The sequence below is a fragment of the Myotis lucifugus genome, unplaced genomic scaffold (genome assembly GCF_000147115.1).
Source record: "Myotis lucifugus unplaced genomic scaffold, Myoluc2.0 scaffold_295, whole genome shotgun sequence".
Lineage (NCBI taxonomy): Eukaryota > Metazoa > Chordata > Mammalia > Chiroptera > Vespertilionidae > Myotis > Myotis lucifugus.
The window spans coordinates 640,478-652,815 of NW_005871343.1; the positions used below are offsets into that span (position 1 = coordinate 640,478).

A 12,338-nucleotide genomic window follows, 5' to 3' on the forward strand; every position below is an offset into this window, starting at 1 on the left:
AACATGGGCTCTACTTAACATGTAATCATACTTATGAGGAAAACCAGAGTTCCCACAATATCTTGGATCACTCTGAAAATGCATCATTTGAGTTTTCAAAGAGTGGTGCTTTTCTCTCAATAGCAACTGAGATATCAAAAAAATGAGAAGAATCGGACTCAAATTATATCAGCCACAAAATTAACTATACTCTAATGACCTAGCTTTTGAAATGAACTGGGCTACATAAAAGGAATCAGAGTGAAGATGAGAAGAATGATAAGAAAAACTAGAGACATAACTCAAACCCTGGGTCCTACCCCTGGCATGGTCATGTGATCACTATCAACCATAGCATTCTTTGAGTGTGTGATGCTGGGGAAAAATGTGTTTGACCAACATACTTTTCAAACCATCATTTTGGGCTGGTGTTGTGAGTGTGTGTGTGTGTGTGTGTGTGTGTGTGTGTGTACGCATGCGGAGAGGCTGGGGATCATACTGCTGAAGTAAAGCTGATCATGAATCTGAACTGAAATTTTCTCCATAAGAGCATTATGCTAAGTGAAACAAGCCAGTCAATGAAGGAAAAATACCACATGATCTCACTCTTTCATGGATAATTAAGACCATTACAAACTTTTGAACAATAATAAATACAGTGGCAGAGCTGCCTCAAACTGATTGTTGAACTGCAGTGGGAAGGCCAGGGAGGGTTGGGGGACAGGAGGGAGGGGAGTAAGAGATCAACCGAAGGACTTGTATGCATCCATATAACCATAACTAATGGACATAAGACACTGGGGGGTAAGGGAGGGCAGGGGCTTGTCAAGGGTGGGGGGGAAAAAAAGGACACTTATGTAATACCCTTTGTAATACTTTTAGCGAAAAATAAAAAAAAAAAAGAAAAAAGAAATTTTCTCCATATACCTGTATCATGAACTTCTCTACCCTAGTCCTCCAAAGATACCTTTTTCCCCAGTCATCTTTTGTTATCAGAAATCAATTCGGTACATTAATACATCAGTGTTGTCCACATTTAAGTTCTGTATATATACTTTCACAGTTTATGCCTTATCCAAGTACCCTTCATTTAGAGAAGCCTTATAAAGGTCTGTAAGTCTCTATAGGATATGCATTTCTGTCACTTCTCTGATCTCTCCTCCTGCTCCCCCCACTCCCATCCCTCACTCTGCTTCAGCCACCCTGGCCTCTGCTGTTCCTTCAACATGCAGAGCTTCTCCCAGCCTCCATGCCCTTGCATTTGCTGTTTCCTCTGCCAGGAATGCTGTTCCCTCAGATATAAGCATGCTCACTTCCTCACTGCCTTCTTCTTAGTTCAAATACCATCTTATCACATAGGCCTTTATTAACTATTTAAAAATAACAGAACTCACTATTCTCTTCTTACCTTTATTCATTTTATTTATAGCATTTGTCATGACCTGTTGATTACATCTATATTTCTTCCTCCATCTTTTTGCCTCTCCTCTCCCCTGGAGTTTAAGTGTCACGAGGCTGTTATTTTGTGTGTCTCAAAATCATTGAGCAAAGACATTGTGGGAATTCTCCTATTTTTCCTTATCACAATGATTCAGCATTAAGTAGGTATAATAAACCTAATTGCTTTAGAATTTCATCCTACGTCTTTGTTCTCTTTAGTATTAAATTTCCAGTGCCTTAGGATAGTCCTATTCAAATAATCTTTTTAAAGTTTAAGTTAAAATTATTTACTCAACACTTTTCTGTATTTTATTATTTAACTTAATCCTTATCCTAAATAACAGTATCATTAAACCAAAGGTATGATGTTCTGGGTACACTTTTTTTCTAGTAAATATTAAATTAAATATAGAACCATCAGAATTAAAGATGAAAGCCCTGAGTATCTCCTGAAGCCATCTTATCACCACTGATGACATATGCCCCAGATTTGAGGAGCACAGAGTAGCATCCAATAGCAACATATACCCGTGGAAATATATGTTAGCGACATCCAATGGCAATATGAACTAGTGCTAAAGCAGTGAATTTGGTGTGGAAATAAATTTCATTTATTCTTACATTTCTTAGTCTCACAGCATAAAACATTATATCTGGAGTCATGAGGCCTGGCTTCCAGCCCTGGATCTGCCACAAAGCAGAGACATAGCCTTAGGCAAGTCATTGAAGCTCTGTGGCTCCAATGTCCTCAGACCTACAATAAAGGCTCTGGATGATTCCTGAGCTCCCTGCCAGTTCTCACTATCTTTGATTCTACCAATAATCACAGAGATGAGGGACATAATTCTAAAGCAATTAGGTTTATTATATTTACTTAATGATTAATCAATGTGATAAGGAAAAAAAGAATTCCAACAATATCTTTGCTCAATAATTTTGAGACAAACAAAAATTAATTTATAAAATACAATAATATTTTGATATAGTAACATATACATCTTTTCTGTAACCCCATAACCTCAATTAGGCAGCTGGACACCAAACATCCACAGCCTCAAGGAAGGGTTGTCCAGATAAAACTAAAAAAAAAAAAGTTGAAATCTTTGGTGGAGATCAGGTTGCTCTTATTTTTGTTTTTCTTTTGTTTTGTTTTAACAGAAGCCAGTATGCAGTAGAAATGACTGAATTAAAAAACAAAACAACAAACAAACAAACACCATGAACACCATTCTGCAACTCTTAGGAATTAGATAATTGTTTCAGGAAATGATCAGCACTAGATACATTTGGGACATTTTTCTGAAATTCAGACTCAGTGTAAATTCAAACAAGACTCTCCCCATACTCTTTTCCTTAATAGTGTATTACTATAATATAAATCTGAAAAATAACTACCTCTCATGGAATTAGTTCAATGAGCCATGCACTAAGCTAAGCACTGATTTAATTCTTATAATCACCCAAGAGATGGCTATTATTGCCTCATTTAACCAAAGTAGAATATAAGATTTAGAGAGTTTCAAAATTTGCCCAAAAATATGTTTAACTGGAGATCTGGGATTTGAACACAAGCTTATCTGATTCATAAGTCCCCAATGTTAGATAGCTACAGGCTCCTAGGTTTGAAGACTTAAGAGTTAACATCGCACAAACATGAAGGATGTGAAGTATTTAAACAGGCTAAATTCTGAATCACCACATGACAATTTTGCTGATTTAGAGCTAAGTTTATTCCCACAGTCATTCAATATTCTTGTCCAAAATAAAGTAAGATAAAATCAGAGCATATGTTAGAATTTAAGCCAAGTTATCTGTGTTCTTTATAAATTCTGAAAAGCTTGTCCACCAACATCAGATGCTAGGAATACGGAGGAAGAAAACCAAAAGAGAGAAGAAAGAATGTAAAACTAGGAAGCAGAGAGATGTGGAAGGACAAAATGGCAAGGGAAAAAATGGAAGGTTATAATCAAATAAGAAAGAGAGAAGAAAAAGAAGAAAACCAGCAGGTGTTCCAATTTGGGAAATCCTTTTTAAAATACACCATGATCTGTGTAAGGAAGTCAAAGTGAGTTCACTACAGGATTTATGGAGAATAAAGAAGGGTAACCATTTTCCCTGACTTTTTAAATACAAAATCTAATTTCTTAAGGAATCCTTTACCTTTTAGTGAAACTAGTAGTGTGGAAAGCCCCTAAAAAAATCACTGAGAGCAATTTCTACATTAAAGGCAAACAAACCTGGGCTCTCCCCTGAATCACACTGGGCTTGTGGGATGTCCACATAAGACCAGTAATTTTTGAAGTTCAAGGTCAGTGCACTTGCAAGACTAAGGGCAGAAAAGCTGCTTCTTCTATTTCCAATCTTAGGTGATCTGGCCAGTTCCTGAAAGTTCTATCTTCCTTTTCAAGATGCTGCAAAGAATGCACATGTTTTGCCCTCATACAGACATAACCCAAATGTTGTCCTAAAAGACGTAAAAGACTTTGGAAGGTAGATCCTCAAACTCCCCTCCCTTCCTCAAAACATATGGCAAGAACTCTTTTTATAACAATTCCAAATGACAGGAAAGAAATGCTTGCACCAATTCTTTTATTTTGATAAATTTCCAATTTATCAAATTACTGAACAACTCTTTCAAATGATGTCTTTTCTGAAATTTCTGAGGATTTGAATATTATTTAAAATTTTTCTTTTCTACAAAGAGAGAACTAAGATATACTGTGAGGTCAATCTGAAGCTGGGGGAAGGGCAGTAAAAGAATGGTTCCTGTGAAAACCTGTTTCTGTGAGGGTTACATTCCCACATTATCAGAGAGAACCAACAACACTCAATACTTATTGTACAAAAGAGTTAATTGCTAAGTACTTCAAGATTTATTTTTCTTTTTATTAGTGGCTTTCTAATTCCAAAAAGTTAAAATAATACTGTTGGTCTCTCTGAAAAATGTCATTCAAATATCCTTACTCCATATAGCTCCAGAAAAGACAGTACTTCACACCAAATTTTAAAAATTTTTTAAAAACATTAAAGATCTAAGTTTAAAAGTACACACAGAGTAAAACTGGTAAAGGAAATATTTAAAAGTATATTTACCACCATAGGTTTGGAAAGGCCTTCCTAATGAGCAAGACACAAAAACTAAGATTAAAAAAAATGGACAGATTTGCTTCTACACTGAGGTAAATGTTTTTGTTTGCCAAAAGACACTATTTCAAAAAGTCAAGAATAAAAGAAAATGTGAACAACATATGTAACCAATAAAAGACTGATCAATATATATATAGTTTATAAAATGTCTATAAATTGACAAGTAAAAATAAACATTTCTTATTCTTCACATAATAAAGATGATTAACTTATTAACCTTATTATTAATCAATATCATTTTAATTCACTTGGAAAAAATATAAAAGATTGATAATATCCAATATGGATGAAAATATAAACAAAAAATACTGTTGGTGGGAGTATAAATTAATGAAGCATTTTTACTAGGTAATCTATCAACATTTAAAATATACACACATTTCTCTCAGCAATCCATTTCCAAGTTTCTATCTTAATTGTAAAGTATTATTTGAAATAGCTTTCTGTAAACTTGATTAAATGTAAAATTTTCATTATAGAAAGAAAATAAATCACAATTTATCAACAATAATAATAACCAACATTTGTGTAGTAATTACTGAATACTAGTGCTTTTCACACATAAATTCAGTTTGTCTTATCAAACTTTATGAGGTGGATACAATTATCGCCCCATTACAGATAAAACTGTAAGAGAGGATAAGAGACTTGCTCTAAGTCACACAGCTTGTAATGGACACAGCCAGGTTCCAGACCCAAGTAGCCAGGCACCAGACTACTCAGAATTACTCTTAAATAAAATGCAGTACATACCTTGGTGCTGACATGGAAATATCTACAAGGCAAACCGGTTCTCTTAAAAAGATGCAGACATGGTGATGGAAGGAGACTTGACTTGGGGTAGCGAACACAATACAATACACAAATGATGTATTATAGGATTGTACACCTGAAACCTATATAATTTTATTAAGCAATGTCACCCCAGAAAATTCGATAAAAAAGTTTTTTAAAAAAGATGCAGACAAGATTGGTATTTTAATTTCTTTATGGAACCAAAACTGAATATATTTTATTATCTACATAATAAAGGAAGATATATATTTTCTTGCTTATATAATATACACATTCTAGATTATTCAAAAAGTTTACCCTTAAGAGCAGAAGTGGTATGAGAGAGGAAGGTGAAGAGAAACCTCCACTTTTAGCTCTATTTCCAAAGTGCTTGAAATTGTGAAAAACAAGAATTGATTCATGTATTACTCTTACAATTTCTTAATGTTATTTGTCTTTAAAAAAATAGTGGGGTGGAGATTGGGGGGCAGCATATGGAAAATAGTTTGTCCTTACAGATGTTTCTACAACTGTTTCTGGCTTTCGGTCACATTTTTCCTCTTTTAAAAGTCCATCCAAATATCTGTTAAACTCAACCTCCTAAACTTTCCAGGATTGTTTTCAGCTCGTAGAAAAGGCTTTAACCTTCAACCTCTGTAGCTTTGGCCCCAGTATGTTTATGACTATTTTTAAATCACCATATTTTTGGTTTCTGTTGAAAGACATTTAGAAGATCATTTATAAGAGGAGAAACTTAAACTCTTGGCCTTGAATCTGGACTCAAGAAAACCTGGCTCTGCATTCTTAGGCTGTGTACTTGTTTGGTCAGTTACTAGTAGGAAATATCTCCAGCTCAAATAGCAGGAATGAATGCAAAGGGAATATGGAGGCTGAACGTGGAATGAAAGAAAGCCTTCCTGCTCCAGTACCTCTTGCAGGATCCCTTAGAGTCCCTTAGATGTTTGCTCTAGAACAGCAGTTCTCAACCTGTGGGCCGCGACCTCTTTGGGGGTCGAACGACCCTTTCACAGCAGTCGCCTAAGACCATCAGAAAACACATATATAATTACATATTGTTTTTGTGATTAATCACTATGCTTTAATTGTGTTCAATTTGTAACAATGAAAATACATCCTGCATATCAGATATTTACATTATGATTCATAACAGTAGCAAAATTACAGTTATGAAGTAGCAACGAAAATAATTTTATGGTTGGGGGTCACCACACTTGAGTAACTGTATTAAAGGGTCCCGGCATTAGGAAGGATGAGAACCACTGCTCTAGAAGGACAAAGGATGCATCAATACCCAGGAGGAAATATCATAGGTGGATTTCCATCACAAAATGCAAGGAACTCTAAGCCTATGGCCAAAACTATTCTTACCACTGTGAGGGGTGCCAAGCTCCCTCCACCTTCCTGGCTCCCTTGTGTTTTTTCCAGCCCTGCACACCATCAACACCATCAGGCAGGGCTCCCAACATGGAGCACTCTTGGAAGACACACAGCCCCTGGGCCCCCAGATGCTTCCATTTCCCCGTCATGGGCATTTCAACATCTTCAGTGAGGAAAGAGCCAGAAAGCAAGTGAGAGCTAAACACAAATGAGAGCATTCAAAGGCCTGGTTGCCTGCCTGTTCCTTGGGCAATAAAGCTGCTCTAGAAAGCCTTTCTGGCCTATTTCAGTGGAAATTAAAACGAAAATAAATCACAGGCAGCCTTAAAAGAAAAGGGATAAACTTATGCCTTTACATGCAAGGATATCAATACAGATATAGATTTAAATACATGTGTTATACATTTTATGCATCCATAGTGAGCACACATAGAATGACCTCACTACAGATGGCCAAGCACTAACAGAAGGGCTGTATATGGGGCTTCTGCAATTATGATAACTAGATAGTTGACCAAAAAGCAATAAGGTGGTAAAGGCACAGAAGTGAGCATGGTAAAATGCACTGGGGTAAATTCTGCCTCTCGACATCATTATTGAAACAGGCCGGTAGTCCCTTGGTCACTAGCAACAAGTAGTTTAAAATACATCAAGTGATAATGAAAGATAAGTTCTAGGTTAACGTGCAGATAGGAGCCACCACCTATCACTTCAGCTGAATTCAGAGATGGACAAAGACACATATTCTGAGGCTGTGCATTCACAAAGGCAGAAATTGAAGATGTTCATGGAAAAATGGAGAACCCTCCAACTTAAACAGCAGTAATTGTTTAAAATAGTCTGAGAAAACGTGAGACAAAATGACCTCCTTGGATGGCCACTACTTATCTGGAATAAGTGAAAACAAAAAGTGAGTAGGGCTTTCACCCCTTCAGAAACTTAGCAAAGATCCAAGATCTCTCTTTACCCATTCACAGATGAGCTACACTCCAAATATTAACTCTTTCCCAAATACCAAACTGAAATGGATGAAGCTAAAAATTCTCTGTGATCATTCATTCAGTCAATATTTACTAGGTGCCAACTTTGGGCCTGGCACCGGATAAGGAATGATGAACAAGACCAGTAGGAATGTTGTCACCACAGAGCTCAGTCTGCCCTCCTGCTCTAGATGGCACCATCAGCATCTGGTCATGGTAAATCGACAGAACAGAGAGAAAACCTATGAAGTTTACAGATCACCCTCCCATGGAAGGAAGGCCATCAATAATGTTTGGGTTCTCAGGTCAATCCATAAAGCTAGAGTGGCCCTGTATTCAGCCACAGTGTGGTTTTTAAGAGGTTTCCGGTTGTATTACCCTAGGCCCGTGGTCGGCAAACCGCAGCTCGCGAGCCACATGCGGCTCTTTGGCCCCTTGAGTGTTGGTCTTCCACAAAATACCAAATGCGGACGCGCACGTACAGTGCGATTGAAACTTTGTGGCCCATGCACAGAAGTCGGTATTTTGTGGAAGAGCCGGTATTTTGTGGAAGAGCCACACTCAAGGGGCCAAAGAGCCGCATGTGGCTCGTGAGCCGCGGTTTGCCGAGCCGCAGTTTGCCAACCCAACCACTGCCCTAGGCCTTTAACAGTATTAAATTGTAGTTTATAATCACAGAAACAGTCAATGCTTGCCTGGCAGGTGTGGCTCAGGGGTTGAACATCGATCTATGAACCAGGAGGTTAAAGGATATTCCAGGGTTGTGAGCTTGATCCCCAGTAGGGAGCATGTAGGAGGCAGCCAATCAATGCTTCTCTCTCATCATTGATGTTTCTCTCTCTCTCTCCCTCTCCCAAATAAGTAAAAATACATATTTAAAAAAAGAAACAGTCAATACTTAAGACTGAAGTGTGCAATGCTGGGGATGGGTAAAAAGCTGTAAATGCCTATGGGTGGGCTGGCCGCCCTTTTCAGTCTCACTCTGCCTCCAGGACAGGGAATATGAATGGGGGGCAGAATCTCCCCAGAGAGCTTATGAGGGTGAGAATTACATTTGGAATAGCTCACCTGCATGTGAGCCAGTGGCCTCTCACATGGAAACAAGACATTGGTTCTGGCCAAGGCTACACACATTTCTTACCTTGAAACTCAGAAATCACAACTGACATATTTCCTAGCTTTTTCAGGAAGTATGATAGTGTTTTTACATATTCTGCCCTTTTTCAGACATATGTTTTTTCAGCAGTAATCGCAGCCCTAATAGCATTTAAAGTACATTAGCTTACATGAATTTTTAAACACCACTTTTTATGCAATTTCATTTGCCCTCATTGCATGAGCCTCATCTACTAGATTCCCCCAAAATTATCAACTCAGCATCTGACTAATAAAACCGTAACCTCAATGCAGGTCTGTTTTGTTCAAACCATGGCACGGATAGACATGTAGCTAAAAATAGAAAAAGTAGTTATTCTAAACAAGAATGTGAGTCTCCAAGACAATTTTTTAAAGTATTTAATTTATGTTTAGAAATAAGAGAGTTAAGCATACTGCCTGAAGGAAGTCGTTTAGTGGCTCTCTGACAAGGTTGAGCAAAATTTTTCTTGCAATTCATTAAGAATACCCTTAGGTTACATGTGGAAAATGTAGGTGCCTTAGCAGTAATCGCCCCAAATTACCCAAATAAAATACTGTTTCCGTCTTAGTGCCAGAGTCTCTGTATGAACTCAGTCTTCTCTGAACCAAACTCTCCTCCATCTGAGCTACAGAGAATATGCTAACTTTCACAGATCATTCAATCGGTAGTTTTCCTAACACAAAGTCGGGGTAGGGAGGAGTTTTCAAAGCCTTTGCTGAGCTCCCAGAAAGGCCTAGACAGATCCTCTCCCTGAAGACCCATGAGCTGGAAAGATCTCAAACTACACTCTTAAGGTGGGAAAGGGATAGAGCCAGAGTCTGCCTCTCTAGGTAAAAAATGGATGCTTGGGGACATCCATTCCAAGTGCCTCTAAGGAGAGGAAGCTCCTGATCAGAATGAGGAAAGCAAAATGCTATGGGAGGTGGCCGACATGCAGAGAGCAGAAGCCTGGCCTGGGCCCAGGCACATGGGGACCCAGGAAGGTCTGCAAAGCAGTGGGGTAGTTTGGTTTGCAGTACCTCTCCTGCTTCCTGTCACACTCACAACGAGACCTGGTAGCCCACGTGTATCCCAGGGAACAGTGATTCTTCCTAGATGCTCAGGCAACGGCAGCATCGGCGTCCCTTGCGAAGTGCTAGAAATGCCCATTCTGGGCCCACTGCAGACCTGTTAAATCAGAAACTCTCGGGGTGGCCCAGAAACCTGTTTCACAAGCCCTGCAGGAGTTTCTGATGCAAAGTCCAGTTTGTGAGCTACCACCATAGGATTAATTAAAATCACTGTAGTGTAGTTCCTCTCCCAAGACTTAGTTATAATTAGAGAATGGCAGATCTTTCTTCCTCCAAAGGAAATGTCAAGGGTCAGCAGGCCAAAGGGTGTCAGGAGGAGGTTTGAGGGGTTTAAGTCCCAGGTTACCACTACTCCTCCCCTTCACTTTGGGTTTAGGAATCTTGGTGATGGGCACCAGCAGAGGGAGAGGAGAAAACTTCAGAAACAGATCTGATCCACGTCAGAGGCCAGGGGACGCTAGGCAACTTCCTGCTACTTAATCATTCCCTTCCAAGTAAACAAGCAACATCAATGGTAGTTGTAATAAGCCATACAGATCAAGAAAACCCACCAGACCTTCTCTCCAAAGCAACTAAGACACCACTAAACCGTCTTCACAGCTTTCCCAAGCTCGTGGCGATTTATGAGACCACACAAAACTCAACAATAATATATTAGTCAATATACTAGTGTAAGTTTAAACTTCAAAGCAAATGCTCTTAAACCACTAACACTCTTGCCTACCACAGGAACATTTAAACAAGTTTTCCCCCTAAAATTAATTTTCAGCCTGCTAAATGAGACCAGTGATCTATTCTTGGGCAACATAGACTCTAATTTTTAATCGCGCACTCTGAATTTTTCCACTTCAAAAAAGAAGTCACTCATTCACAAAGCAATGATGTACTACTAAATGGCTGTTACTTTGCTTCCCAATGCTGTTCAACTTCCAAAAGATGAGATTCTGAAAAAGCAGTCACAGCACCACGGAAGATCTGGAAGTCAAAATGACCAGGAGAACCTTTCTGCACACAATACACATGACCATAATTAGCCTACTTACACCAAGCCTTGCCTTCCTTTCTGATGCAAAAGGGAAACTTGGGCACTATTTGCCTATATCATTATTAGTCACTTGATACTCAAGAAACCAGTCTTATGTCTTCTGGGACAACTGTCCTCATTGGAAAGTAGGTAGTGCTGAGTAATCAACATTATTTTGCGCTGTCTTGGTTTGTAGAATCATATCCTTGTTGCTATTTTTTCAGCCTTAAAAACTAGTGATCGTAAATCTAGCTGCTTCCTTCTTTAGTGGTAATTAGCATTAGTCATAAGCCAAAAATGATTCCACATAAGAAGTAAAATAAACACAACCCTTCTTACCTTTCATGCCAAACTTGGAGTGTCTTGCCAACTTTAGCAGAAACAGCATTACCAGCAGACAAAATCCCACTACAGATGCAATTACCACCACAGCATAAACCTAGAGACAGGAAGGGAGGACAGTTATGGCCTTGCTAATTAGTTTCCAATATCCAGATGATGATGATGATGACAATTAATATTCATACAATGCTTACTACTTGCTCTTCTAAGAACTGTATGTATATCAATTCACTTAATTCTCAACAACCCTACGATGATGTATGTATTATTATTTCTATTTTTAAATGAGAAAACAGAAGTTAAAAGTTATAAAATGCATATATAATTGAAATTATGTAGAGATATAGATATACAACAGATATATGCACACATATATATAATATATCTATATTGAAATATAATATTAGATATATCTCTATCTCTTCCCATCTACCTACCTATCTACCAACCTGGAGAATAGAAGAATGAAACATGAATAAAAAAAATACTGATAATATTTGAAGTTGGTGAAAGATATAATGAGATTCATTTTACTGTTCTTTCAACTGTTATGCCTATTTGAAAATGTTTATAATAAAAATATGTTTTAAGTTGGCTATTGTTGCTCTTAGAAGTCAGGGTCCTCTGGAGCACTGAGTGGGCCTGGAAAAGAGCAATATGGCACTTGTGGGTGAGTCAACTTGTGAAAGCTCATTAGGTTGTAGACTTATGATGTGTACACTTCTCTATATGTATGATAGAGATCAATTCAAAGGTGTTTTTTAATTTAAAAATGTAATTGCAAGATGTGGATTCTATAAGTTGAGAGAGTAAATGCAGAGAGTAAATTCTATGTGAATCCTGTCTCACCCCTAAGCTGGAGATCACAGAGGCACAAGTGCATGATGCTAACAAAATGCACAGTAACATTTTAGAAACAAAGATGGATGCAGGGCTGTGTATCTCCTTCCATTCCTACTGCTCACCCCAAGGCCCTGCTGCCAAGAAAAGTTTGATTCTCTAAACCAGGATTGGCAAATATTTGTTGTCAAGGCAACTGATTTCAT

The 12,338-nt window shown here is 38.1% G+C and overlaps 1 protein-coding gene across 1 annotated transcript in view; it reads right to left on the bottom strand.

Moving 5' to 3' along the window:
* The window catches only part of NTRK2 (neurotrophic receptor tyrosine kinase 2), a 312,980-nt gene that overhangs the window by 224,480 nt on the left and 76,162 nt on the right, over nt 1-12,338 (bottom strand). Inside the window, exon 15 of the mRNA XM_023763642.1 lies at nt 11,290-11,389. Coding sequence (XP_023619410.1) covers nt 11,290-11,389 — 100 coding nt within the window. The remainder of the gene's footprint in view (nt 1-11,289; nt 11,390-12,338) is intronic.